The sequence below is a fragment of the Rhincodon typus genome, chromosome 1, assembly GCF_021869965.1.
Source record: "Rhincodon typus isolate 14 chromosome 1, sRhiTyp1.1, whole genome shotgun sequence".
In the NCBI taxonomy this organism is placed as follows: domain Eukaryota; kingdom Metazoa; phylum Chordata; class Chondrichthyes; order Orectolobiformes; family Rhincodontidae; genus Rhincodon; species Rhincodon typus.
The window spans coordinates 61,022,923-61,037,256 of record NC_063332.1 but is presented as its reverse complement, the minus strand read 5'-3'; the positions used below and the strand labels follow the sequence as shown (position 1 = coordinate 61,037,256).

At 41.4% G+C, this 14,334-nt stretch overlaps 1 protein-coding gene across 1 annotated transcript in view; it reads left to right on the top strand.

Moving 5' to 3' along the window:
• ankrd55 (ankyrin repeat domain 55) overlaps positions 1-14,334 on the top strand; it is a 68,923-nt gene that overhangs the window by 17,049 nt on the left and 37,540 nt on the right. Inside the window, exon 4 of the mRNA XM_048597442.1 lies at positions 750-859. Within this exon, the coding sequence (XP_048453399.1) occupies positions 750-859 (110 nt within the window). The remainder of the gene's footprint in view (positions 1-749; positions 860-14,334) is intronic.

Sequence of the window (14,334 nt, the reverse complement as noted above, 5' to 3'; positions counted from 1 at the left end):
TAGATATTGGTGGACAAAGAAAAATTTGAAGATGGTATAGAACTTGGAATTATGGTGAATCACAAAGGAGATAGTGTACAGTTGCAAATGAACATTGATAGGGTGGTGGGATGAGAAGACCAATGGAAGAAGAAATTTAATGCAGTGAGATGTTAAGATTTTGATAAAGTGAATCAATGGACCAAATATTCCAACCTCCATTTCATTAGTTATCTCCTCAGTGGAGATTACAAGACATGATTTTGGAGCTTCGAGATCTGAGTCAGCAATAGTTGCCTTGGAGCTCAGACAGAGTGCTAACGCATGCAAGGATACTCTAAGTCGTTAATTTTGTTATTTGGCGTATGTGGCTTAATGGATAGAGTTTTGAGACATCATTGCTGCTGCAAACAAGTTGTGTGAATTGTTTTTGTTTCATGAAAATGGAAGATTAAACAATTTCCACCATGTTGAACTACCCCCCCCTCTGCTCAGAAGCTAAACACTGACTACCACAGCAGCTGAAGTTAACTTCCCCAACTCGGCTCAGCATCTGAACCTGTGGGGTCGCATGAACTCTGAGGTATTAAAATGGAGTCAGATGGAAAATGTTTGGGATGCCCTACATTAACACATAGTCTAATGCGCAGATAATTGTATAATTGACTCCCAAACCAACACTCAGCCATCTGACTAACCGCCCTTACTAACCAAATACATCTCAATGATTAAATAGGGGAAACCAAATTGACAAATACTTTCATTTTCAGGGTTGGCTAGATGGTTGTGTAACTCTACTCCGTAATGGTGCCAAGCAAAATATCCCAGATAAAAATGGAAGACTACCCCTTCATGCAGCTACTGCTGAAGACAATGTCAGGTAAAGATACCTTTTCTGTTTAAAAAACAAAATGAGATGAATATATTATATGACATTACTTATTATTTTAACTTACTTCTAATTTCAATTTTCCTTTTCGTCAAAAGTTAGAAGTGGTGGCATGGTAATATTCTCTCTGGGCTAACCTAGAGACACAGGCTAATGTTCTGCAAATCACACTGAATCAAACCACACCTGGACAGATGGTAAAATGTCAATTCAATTAATAAATGGATTGATTTATTATTAATAAATTGATATTTATTCATTAGATATTGCAATTTTTAAAATAAATAAATGAATTTGTAATTAAAAGCTAATCTAATGGTAATCATGAAACTACTGTCAATTGTCATAAAAACCAACCTGGTTCATGAGTGTCTTTTACTCCCAGTCAGGCCTATGTGAGAGTCAGGACCCATAGCAATGTGCTTGACTTTTACATGCACTCTGAAATAGCCTAGTAAGCCATTCAACTGTATCAAAACGCTACAAAGTCTAACGGAATTAAACCAGACAGACATTCAGCATTGAACAAGGCACCAAAGCGGAAACTCTAGTCCTGTTGACACTATTGGGAAAGCTGGCCCACAGACAAGATGGCAAACAGCCTGACCTAGTCATTCTCATGTACTAATAGCTTACAGATAATGTCCAAAAACCACCATCACCTTCCCTGGTATGTTCCGTCAGACAGCACGACAGAACAACCAGAGGTGGAAAAACAGTGGTGTGATCAGAGAAAGTTGCTCTGGGAGTCTTCAGAAGTCTTCAGCATCTCATGCCCTCAAGTCAAACATAGGCAAGGAAACCTCCTGCTGATTATCACCAACCCATCTGATGAACTAGTACTCCTCCATGTTGAACACCAATTGGAAGTACCACTGAAGGTGACAAGGGAATAGGATATACTGTCAGTGGGACTTTAATGACCATCACTGAGAGGCTCAGTAGTACCACTATTGACTGAACTAGCTGAGTCCTAAAGGATATTGTTGTTAGTCTGGGTCTGAGAAAGGTGGTGAGGGAACCAACAAGAGGATGAAAGCCACTGCCATTTACCTGATGTGTCTGTCCATGACAATACAGGTAGGAGTAACCATTGCTCAGTCCTTCATGAGACAAAGTCCCATGTTCAATTTGAGGGCTTCCTCCACCATACTGTGTGGCACTATCACTGTGCTAAACAGAATGGATTACAATCAAATCTTGCAACTGAAAACTGGACCACATGGGGTACTTGTGGTCTAACAGCAGCATAACTCTCTTCAACTAGAATCCATAAACTCATGGCTTGGCATATCCTCCAAGCTACCATTACCATCCATTTAACCCTGCATCAATGAACAGTGCAGAACAGCATGCCAGGGACAGCTTCAGGCATATTTTTTAAAGAAGTGTCAACCTGGTGAAGCCACAATACAGGATAACTTGCATGCCAAACTGTGGAAGCAGCTTGCAAATGACAGGACTAAGAAATCCTACACATTTATGCCTTTCCTTAAATAAGAGACAATATTTAAATATTGTCCCACAATGTCCTGTTTAATTCTTCTTGTAATAAAGAATAGTATTCCATTTGCCTTCTTAATGCTGTACCTGCACACAAAACACTTTAAGGGCCAGGTGTGAGAATTCTGAATCCCTCGGTACCTCAGCATTCTGCAGTTGTTTTCTATTTAAATAATACCTTTCTTTTTTATTCTTCCTGCCAAAGTGAACAATTCCACATTATACTCCATCTGCCAGATTTTTGCCCATTGATTTGCGTTGATATAGATAGGTTAAGTCATCTTCGCAATACACTTTCTGACCCGTGTTTGTGTCACCATGCCCTTGTTCTCCTCATCTAAGCCACTGAAATAAGTTGTAAAAAGTTTCCTACTTTCTGCCTCCCTCCCTTCCTAAAGACAGGGGTCGCGTTTGTTACTTTCCAGTCTGATGGAACCTTTCTAGAATCTAATGAGTTTTGGAGAATTAACACGTGTCCACTATTTCATTAGCTACCTCTTTCATTCTATCAGGACCTACAGACTTATCAACACATTGCTCTATCAGTTTGCTCAGTTTGGGGAATCAGCCTGGCCAGGTGATCGAAGTTTCAGTGAGGGAGTAGTTTGGGAACAGCGATCATAATTCCATAAGTTTTAAGGTCTTTATGGATAAGCTAAAGACTGGTCCTCAGATGAAAGTGCTAAATTTGGGGAAGGCCAATTATAACAACATTAGGCAGGAACTGGAAAAATTGAATTGAGACCAACTGTTTGAGGGTAAATCCACATCTAACATGTGGGAACCCCTTTTAGTTGATCATCGTTCAGGACCAGCATGATACTGTGAGGATGAAAGATAAGGATGGCAAGTTTTGAGAACCTTGGATGACAAGAGATATATTGAAAGTTTAGTCAAAAGGAAAAAGGGAGCATGTGTAAGGTTTAGGAAACTCAAATCAAACAAGACCCTTGAGGAATATCAAGGAAGCAGAAATGAACTGAAACAAATAAAGAGGGCCAGAGGATGCCATGAAATGTCCTTGGTAAGTAGGATTAAGGAGATTCCCAAGGTATTTTATATATATATACTACATATATATTTATAAGAGCAAGAGGACAACTAGGGAAAATGATAGGTCCACTCAAGGACAAAGGAGGGAATTTATTCATGGAGCCAGAGGAAGTGGGTGAGGACCTTAACGTGTACTTTGCATCAGTATTCAACAAGGAGAAGGACATGGATGATGGTAAGATAAGGGATGGGTATGTTGATATTCTGGGGCATGTTGATACTGAAGCAGAGGTGGTGATGGGATCTATCCCTGGACATGGAGTAAGCAGGAGAGGAGATTATGAGGGCCTTAACAGAGATCTTTGTATCCTCTTTATCCTCTAGAGACTGGAGAATAGTCAATGTTGCCCCTTTGTTTAAGGAGGGCAATGGGGAAATCCAGGGAATTATAGACCAGTGAGCCTCATATCAGTGGTAAGGAAATTATTGGAGAAGATTCTTGGGGATAGGATGTACTTGCATTTGGAAAAGAATGGACTTATTAAGGATAGTCAGCATGGTTTTATGTGGGGGAGGTCTTGTATCGTAATTGAGTTTTTGGAGGAAGTGATGAAGACGATTGATGAGGGTAGGACAGTAGATAGTGTCTACATGACTTTACTTATAGCCCTGTGAAGCTACAACACTTGCAAACACACGAATTAGGAACGGGGAGGCCATTCAACCCTTCCAGCCAGATCTATCCAGGCTGATTCAAATGCTCCATGTTTTCCTTTTCTGGGATAATCTAGAACTAATGGTCACTGTTTTTAAAAATTGGGGATAGCCCATTTGTTTTGAGAGTTGAGTCTTTGAAACTTTTTCCCCTGAAAAGTGTTGGAAGCAAAGTCCTTGAATGTTTTCAAGGAAGTGGTAGAACAACTCATGGTAAGCAAAAGGTTGAAATATTATTGAGGTAGGTGATAATGTGGATTTGAGGTTACAATCAGATCAACCATGATTTTACCGAAAGGTGGAGCAAGCTTAAGAAGCTCAATAGCCTATTTCTCCTAACTGAAACACGTGTCGCAAATTTGATTGAGCTTTTTTGAGGACGTGACCAAAAAGATTGATGGCAGAGTGGTAGACTTGGTCCACATGAATTTTAGTAGAGCCCTTGATGACGTTCCAAATGACTGACTGATTAGTAAAGGTCACATGGGATTCAGGGAAGGCTTGCCAGTTGGATACAAAATTGGCTCAGCAATTGCAGACATGGGATGGGTGTGGAGGGTAGTTTTTTGGACTGGAGACCTGTGACCAGTCGTGTTCCACAGGGATTGTTGCTCAGCTCACTGATGTTTGTCATTTATATAAATTATTTGGATGAGAATTTAGGAGGCATAGTTAGTATGTTTATGGATGACACCAAAATTAGTGGTATAGTGGACAGTTTGTCCAGTTTGGGCTCCATCTGCTGCTCCTCAGCCCATTGGACCAGTTGGTTGGGATCTCTTTGTAATCTTGTAGAAGGTTACTTAGGATTGCAGGGAGATCTTGATCAGTTGGGCTGGTGCGCTGCAGAGTGGCAGATGGAGTTTAATTTAGTAGGCAATGGCCTAGTGGTATGGGTAGGTGATGGCCTTGTGGTATTATCTCCAGATTATTAATCCAGAGACCCAGGTGATGTTCTGGGGACCTGCGTTCAAATCCCTCTAAGGTGGATGGTGGAATTTGAATTCAATAATAATCTGGAATTAAGTTTAATGATGACCTTGAAACCATTGTCAATTGTCAGGAGAAAAACCCATCTGGTTCACTAATGTCCTTTAGGGAAGGAAACTGCCATCCCTACCTGGTCTGGCCTAAATGTGACTCCAGACCCACAGCAATGTGGTTGACTCTTAACTGCCCTCTGGGCAATTAGGGATGGGCAATAAATGCTGGTCCAGCCACAGATGCCCACATCCCATGAATGAATTTTTTTTAAATGGTTAAATATAAAAATTGGATAAATAAGTTTTGCATTTTGGTAAAACAAACAGAGGCAGTTCTGAGGAAGGGTCATTCGAATTGAAATGTTAACTCTGATTTCTCTCCACACGTGCTACCAGGCCTGCTGAGCTTTTCCAGCAATTTCCATTTTTGTTTAAGGGCAGGACTTATACAGTTAATAATAGAGCCCTGGTTAGTGTCGGCAAACAGAGAGATCTAGGGATTCAGGTACATAGTTTTTTGAAAGTTGCATCACAGGTAGACAGGGTAGTTTAGAAAGCATTTAGCATGCTTGCCTTCATTACTCAGACCATTCAGTATAGGAGTTGGGATGTCATGCTAAGGATGTACAGTATGTGAGTTATAAGGAGAGACTGGATAGGCTGGGACTTCTTTCATAGGAGTGTAGGAGGGTGAGTGGTGACCTCATACAGGATTATAAAATCAGGAGGGGCATAAATAAGGTGAATAGCAAAGGTCTTTTCCATAGGGTGGGAGGGCTCAAAACTAAGAAGCATATTTTCAGGGTGTGAGAAGAAAGATTTAACAGGGACTTGAGGAGCAACTTTTTCTCACGGTGGTTCACATGTAGAATGAACTGCCAGAGGAAGTGGTAGATGCAGGTAAAGTTACCACATTTAAAAGACATTTGGATAAGTACATGAATAGGAAAGGTTTCGAGGGATATGGGCCATATACCAGGGAGGTGATGGCCTAGTGGTATTATCACTGGACTGTTTATCCAGAAACCCAGATAACATTCTGGGGACCTGGGTTCCCAGCAGATGGTGGATTTTGAATTCAATAAATATCTGGAATTAAGAGTCTAATGATGACTGTGAATCCATTGTCAATTGTTGGAAAAATCTGGTTCACTAATGCCCTTTAGGGAAGGAAACTGCCATCCTTACCTGGTTTGGCCTACATATGACTCCAGACCCACAGCAATGTATGTCTCTGGGCAATTTGGGATGGGCAATAAATGCTGGCCTAGCCAGCGACACCCTCATCCCATGAATGAATGAAAAGATTTGCAAGCAAGTGGGACTGGTTTATTTTGGGAAACTTGGTCGGCATGGATGAGTTGGACCGAGGGGTCTGTTTTTGTGCTGTATGACGTCTATGACTCTATTTGACAGGGTCCTTTATGATAGACTGGTCCAGAAGATTAAATCTCATGGGATCCACAGTGAGTTGCTAAGTTGGGTGCAAAATTAGCTTTAGTAAGAGGATAGTTTTGGAGGGGATTTTTTTTGACTGGACGTCTATGACAAGTGGTCTTCTGCAATGATCAGTGCTGGGATATCTGTTCTTTGCAATATATGTAAATGATTTGGATTAAAATGCCAGTGGTCTGGTTTGTAAATCTGCAGATGTCATAAAAATGAGTGGAGTTGTGGATAGTGAAGAAGGTTATCAAAGAATAACCTCCTGGAAAGTAAGGCAGAGAAATGGCAGATGGACTTTAATCTGGACAAGTGTGAGGTGATGCTTTTTGGGAGGTCAAATGCAAGAGGAAAGGACTCTTAGGGGCATTGATATACAGAGGGACCTTGAGGTGCATGTCCATAGCCCCCCTTAAGTGGCAACACAAGTGGATAAGGTGGTAAAGAAGGCATGTGGCATGCCTGCCTTCACCAATCGTGGCAGTGAGTATAAAAGTTGGCAAGTCTTGTCGCAGCTGTTAAGACTTTAGTTAGGCACATTTGGAGTATTGTTTGCAGTTCTGATCATGAGAATTATAGGAAGATGTGGAGGTTTTGGAGGGGGTGCAAAGCAATTTACCAGGATGTTGCCTGGATTGGAGTGTATTAGCTATAAGGAGACATTGGACAAATTTGGGCTGTTTTGCCAGAGCATTGGAGGCTGAGGGGAAACTTGACAGAAGTACATAAAATTATGAGAGGCATAGATAGAGTGGTTAGTTGCTGTCCTGGAAGCTTAACATGAGGAACGTTTGAGGCCTCTGGGTCTATGCTCAATGGAATTTAAAAGGATGAGGGGGGACCTAATTGAAACTTACAGAATATTGAATGTCCTGGACAGAGTGGATGTTGGAAAGATGTTTCCATTAGCAGGAGAGACTAGGACCAAAGGGCACAGCTTTAGAGTAAAGGGAAGACCCTTTCGAACGAAGATAAGGAGAAACTTCTTCAGCCAGAAAGTGGTGAATCTATGAATTTGCTGCCACAGAAGGCTGTGGAGGCCAGGTCATTGAGTATATTTAAGACAGAAATAGACAGGTTCTTGATTGTCAACATGATCAAAGTTTACGGGGAGAAAGCGGGAGGACGGGAGTGAGAAACTTGTCAGCCATGACTGAATGGTGGAGCAGAATCGAAAGGCCGAGTGGCCTAATTTCTGCTCCTACGTCTTATGGTCATTTTCCCAGGGTGGAAATATCAAATAATGGGGGTATAGTTTAAGTTAAGACAGGAAGAGTTTAAAGGAGATGTGCAAATAAAGCTTTTTACACAGGATGATAAGTGCCTGTAATGCTCTGCCAGGGGAGATGGTAGAAGCAGATATGATGGCAACATTTAAGAGGCATCTATATAAACACATGAACAGGCAGGGAACAATGAGATACCGATCATGTGCAGGCAGATGGTGTTAGTTTAAAATGGCAACATGGTTGGCATAGACATAGTGTTTTGTGTTCTATGTTCTTTTGATGCTTTCCCTAATTCTTTAGCTAACCACAGATGGTGGGGCCCAGTCGTGGAATTGTTCTTTCCATCAGGATTACCTATATTTTAAGTGAACTTTTTCTTTAGATGCTTTCCGTTGCTTTCCTAATGGTCTAACTCATAGCCTAATATCCCAGATTACTTCAGCTAGCTCAGCTTTCATGCTCACATAATTGCTGCTATGCAGGTGTAAAATATTTGTCTTAAAACCATTCTGCTCCCTTTCAGACTGGATATGAAATTCAGTCATATTACAATCACTGCTACCTAGAGGTGCCATTAGATGAAATAATGAATTAATGCTGTCACATTACACAATACCATGTCTTATACAGCCTGCATTCTGGTTGGTTTCAGAATATGCAGCAATAAACCACCTTGAAAACAATCTATGAACTCTTCATCGAGGCTCTTATTGCCATGGCGACTTTTCCAGCCAATATTTCTGCTTGTATACTTCTTCCTACATCACAGTGACAGTTCAAGGGTATGTATTTCACTCCTACTAGTGACTTCTTTCCTCTAATATTCCTCATTTCCACCCATGCCAATTCTACATTCTAATCTCCTTTAAGACCATAAGAATTAGGAATAGGAAAAGGCCATTCGGTCCCTTGAGCCTGCTCCATCATTCAACAGGATCATGGCAGATCTGACACTCCTCAGGTCCACTTGTCTGCATTTTCCCCTTAACCCTTAATCTCCCTCCTGATCAAGAATCTATCTACCTCAGCCTTAATTATGCACAACGATATTTGCCTCCATATCTTTATGTGATAAGGAGTTCCAAAAACTTTCAACTTTCTGAGAGAGGAAATTCCTACGCTCCCTGATCCTAGACTCACTCATGAGGGGAAACATATCCTCAGCAGTTACCCTGTAAAGCTACTTAACAATCTAATATGTATCAATGAGATCACTCTCATTCTTCTAAACTCCAGTGAGTATAATCCCAAATTGTTTAGCCTTTTCTCATTGAACAATCACTCCAGACCAGGGATCATCCTAGTAAACCTGCTTTAAACTGCCCCCAATGAAATGATATCTTTCCCTTAAGGGGACCTAAACCACTCACAGTGCTCCAGATATGGTCTCACCAGAATCTTATACAGTTGCAATAAGATTTTATACTCCAACCTCTTTGAAATAAGGGCCAAAATTCCATTAGCTTTTCTGATTACCTGCTGCATCTAATTGCTAGCTTTCTGTGTTTCAAAACTTGTAATTTGTACAGAACAAAGAACAAAGAACAAAGAAGAACAAAGAACAATATGGCACAGGAACAGGCCCTTAAGCCCTCCAAGGCTGCGCCAACACATTTTGCCCTTCCATACTAAAACTGTCTTGAGTTACAGGATCCTTATCCCTCGATTCCCTTCCTATTCATGTATTCGTCCAGATGCTTACTGAATACTGCTATTGTGTCTGCTTCTATCACCTCCTCTGGCAGCGTGTTACAAGCACTCACCACCCTTTGTGTCAAAAACTTGGCCCATACATCTCTTTTAAACTTTCCCTGCTGCACCTTGAACATGTGTCCCCTAGTAATTAACCCCTCCATCCTGGGAAAAAAACCTCAGACTTACCACTCTATCCATGCCATTCACAATCTTATAAACTTCACTCCAGTTGCCCCTCAACCTCCCGCATTTCAATGAAAATAAGCCCAGTCTATCCAACATTTTTTCACAGCTAAAATCCCCCATACAAGGCAACATCCTGGTAAATCTTTTCTATACCATCTCCAAAATATCCACGTCCTTCTGGCAGCGTAGTCACCAGAACTGTACGTAATATGCCAAGTGTGGCGTAACTAAAGTTCTAAAAGGCAGCAGCATAACATGTCTATCCTTATACTTAATGCCCCTCCCAATGAAGGCAAGCATGCCATAGGCCTTTTTTTATAACCTTATCTATCTGTACTGCCACCTTCAGTGATCTGTGGACCTGCACACCCAGATCCCTTTGCATATCAATACTCCCAAGGGTTCTGTCATTCACTGTATGATTTCCACCTGCACTTGACCTTCACATTTGTCAGATTAAACTCCATCTGCCATTTTGAGTGAGCCAACCCTTTCTCCGGCTATCCTCTTGCTTTTCATATATGTATAAAAGACCTTGGGACCCTCCTTAATCCTGTTTGCTAATGACTTTTCATGACCCCTTTTCGCCTATCTAATTCCTTGTTCAAGTTCTTTCCTACTTTCCTGATGTACTTCAAGGACTCCATCAGTTCCCATCCTCCTAGAGCTTACGTATGCTTCCCTTTTCTTTGTGCCCAAGATCATAACATCCCTGGTCATCCAAGGTTCACATAACTTGCCATACCTATACTTCATTCTCGCAGAAACATGCTGCTCCTGAACTCTTATCAACTGCCATTTGAAATACTCCTACATGTCCGATGTGAATTTACCCTCAAACAGCTGCCTCCGATGAACATTCTCCAGTTCCTGCCTAACATTGTTATAGTTCACCTTCCCTCAATTTAACACCTTCACCCGAGGACTGCTGTTATACCTATCAATGAAAACTCACAGCATGATGGTCACCACTCCTGGAATGACCACCTCCTCCCCCTCCCCAACTGAAACTTTACTCACCTGGCCGGGCTCATTTCCCAAAACCACATCCAGTATAACCCCTTCCGTGGTTGGACTGCTTGCATACTGTGTCAAGAAACCCTCCTGAATGGTCCTTACAAATTCTGCCCCATCCAAGCCCCTAGCACGAAGTGAGTTCCGGTTAATACAGGGGAAGTTAAAATCACCCACCACAGCAATCCTGCTGCTTTTACATCTTTGCAAAATCTGTCTACATATTCTCTCCTCTTTCTTCCAGAAGGCCTGTAGTATACTCCCAGCATTGTGATTTCACCTTTCCTGTTCCTGAGTTCTACCCATATTGCCTTGCTGCACAAGTCCTCTGATGTATCATCCCTCAGTAGAGCTGTGAGATACTCCATTACCAGTGATGCAACTCCCCAACTCCTTTTACATCCCTTTCTATTACACCTGAACCATCTAAATCCTGGGACATTCAGCTGCCAGTCGTGTCTTTCAGCCAAGTCTCCAGTTTCAAGTCTTAACTAAGTACTTACTAATCAAGAAGTACCCCCAAGTCTCTTGTCTTGCAACTTTAAGCAGTTTTTCTCCATTTAAGTAATACTCTGTTCTTTTGTTCTCCCTTCCAATGTTAACAACAACTTGCATTTTCCCACTTTATACTCCATCTGCCAACTGATCACTGTGGAACCCCACTTGTCACAGGTCACCAACCTGAAAAAGAACCCCTTTTCCCCCATCGCTGTTTCCTGCCCATTAGCCAATTCAAAATGGTGGCAGAGTACGGTTCCTAAGCTGGGGCTCATCTGCTCTGATCACTTTTCTTTTTTTTCTCTTTTCTTATTTTTCTTTTTACTCATTTACTTACTTCTCTTTACTCACTATTGGTGGTGGCAAGGAATCCCAGCGCGGACTCAAGTGAGGTCAGCGCGGACCTTGTGGCAGCGCCGATTGGGCCCAGCGTGGACTGTATGGCGGCAGTGTGTGGGTCCCTATTTACTTTTCTGGGACGATCTTGGATATGGCATCAGAATCAGCAGCTGCTACATCAGAGGAGGCGATGTTGGCAAGGTAGGCCCACTTGCGAAAGATGGCGCCTACGTATTGGCATCTTCATGTTGGTTGAGTCTGGCGATGGCAGCGGTGGAAGGGCATCGCAGTGACATCAATGAGGTGGGCCCAGTGGTGAGAGAAGTGACTCTAACGTTGGTGGGTCTGGCACAGGCAGCGGTGATCAGCCCAGCAGCGAAAGATGGCGCCAGATCAGTGGCGACTTCAATGTTGTTTGGGGCTGGTGTGGATGGCGGCGAGGTGGTGGAGGAGGGATGGTAGTGTAGGCTTTGTTGATGACGAGCTGGCTCAGGACTGATGGACTCTCTTTCAGCTGTATCTTTCTATTTTTTTAATGCTCAAAACTAATGAAAATGGTGCCGGACCATGGTGACAGTGGAAAAGCTTTTCACTGTATTTTTCTGTATTTCTCACTGTAAAATACATGTGACAATAGAATCATAAAATCATTCTCTATTGTTGCCAACATACTTCCTCCAACAATGTGCGTTGTTATCTTATAACTTAACCCTTTTTGAGGTACCTTGTTGAACACTTTCTAGTTGTCCAAACACAACACATCTACTGGTCCCCTCAATCCACTCTGGTTGAAAAGTCATCAAAAAACTCTAGTGAATTAGTCAGAAACTATTTCCCTGGTACCTGGCAGACGGCACAGCCATCTGGTTTCACACTTTTTGCTGCAGAAAGCAAAGATTTCTGCACTGTTTCCTACTCACATTACATTGCTTCTTGCTCCCCACTTTTGCATTGGTCAATTTGCTCATTCAGCTGCAGTTCTCTCACTGATCCAAATAAGCTTAAAGCCTCATACCTGGTGATCAATTGCAAAGGCTGAGGCTTCTCTGCAGCTGTTCGCTGAGTCCCCTCACCTATCTCAAATGCAATTAACTCCTCTTGTCCCTGACCACTGACCAAATCAGAAGACCCTATTCCAAGGGTATGACTGCCTTCTTAAATGAAGTGTTCAAGTAACTTGCCTCCTCCCTAATGCAAGCAGTGTTTCCAGCTTAGCTTTCAGCTCAATAGCTCTGAACCAAAGTTCCTTGTAATGAAACTTACTTTTAAAGCACCTCATTCTCTCTGTACACCCAAATTTCAAAAATCACACAACACCAGGTCATCGTCCAGCAGGTTTATTTGAAATGGCAAGTTTTTGGAGTGCAGCCCCGCACTCTGAAAGCTTGTGATTTCAAATAAACCTGTTGGACTATAACCTGTTGTCATGTGATTTTTGACTTTGTCCACCACAGTCCAACACCAGCACCTCCATATCATACACCAAATTTCCACTTTAAACCAAATTCCTAAATGTGCTCACTTTTTCTCTGTCTCATGTTTTTTGCTGGACAAAGGGCAATGATCTACTGATACTGTGAGAGGCTGGGGAAATTCCAACTTTGGGAGCTCCTATGTCATTTGTCTGATGCAGGCATAGGTTCTTCCAATAAAAGGACCCAGGGAATATTCAATGTGAAGCTCAGTTCTGGTGCATCCAAATACCATCCTAATTTAAAACTCTTTTAATTTATTATTTAGGGACTTACAACAGTCATGCTCTGGCAAGGTTAGAGATTTTTAGGTTGCATAAATATAGCAAGCACAAAATTATGTTGAAAGTTTGCATAGCCTGTAGCTTTAGTGATGCCTTCTTATTTGCAGTCAAAAGTATTACTGGAAGCCTGCAAAACAGATGCAAGCTAAGTAACTTTCAAAGTATGCTCCTGAAGGTTTGTTTTGGATTTTAAAAATAAGTTTTTTTTTCCACTGTGAAAGATTAAATATTTACCTTATATCAATTAACTACACATTAGCAGATGGATTCAATCAGTGGGCTCACCTTCTGACGCAAATCATAATGTTTGAACAAATCAATCATTTATAATTTGCTAAGGCTTATTTTTTCTATGGAAGAAATCACTTAATTAATTGTTTACTTTAAGTAAGTGGATTTTGAAGCAGCTGCTTTTATATTGACATTTTACAGTCGAAGTTTTGCATGTATTTTTAAAAACAATGTACACTATCACCCAATCAAGACAGATAAGACCATTAATTTTTCTCTCAGATGATCATCAGTCTTTGGAAATGTTTTTCTCAAAAGGTGGTGAAAGCAGAATCTTCCAATATTTTTAAGGGAGAGGTGGATAGATTCTTGATAAGCTATGGTGTGAAAAGTTAACCATGAACAAATGTGAGTGTGAAGTTAAAGTTGCAGTCAGATCAATCATGCTCTAATGATATGGCAGAGTGGTCTTGAGTGGCCAACTGGCCTCCTCCTGTTCCTAACCTGTATGATTGAATATGCATAAATGCTGCTTTCAGTGAACATTCAGCACAAATCAATTAAAACATTCCTCTAAACTGAGTATAATCCTTTCACAGTCCGATTTTCATGGAAGCGGGAGAACATTCAGTGACAGTTCTATAGATCAGTATTAGTGTCTATATAAAATGCATTATACAAAGAAAGATGGCCATAACAACAACTACTTGCACTCAGAATGCAGCAGTTTTTGACTGGGAGGCAAATGTACGCTAAAGTCTTGCTTTGTGGGGTTCAAAGAAACTGCATCATCCTGATCCACCATTCAGCTAATTCACAGCAAATCTTAATGCAGAGATAGTAGGAACTGCAGATGCTGGAGAATCTGAGATAACAAGGTGT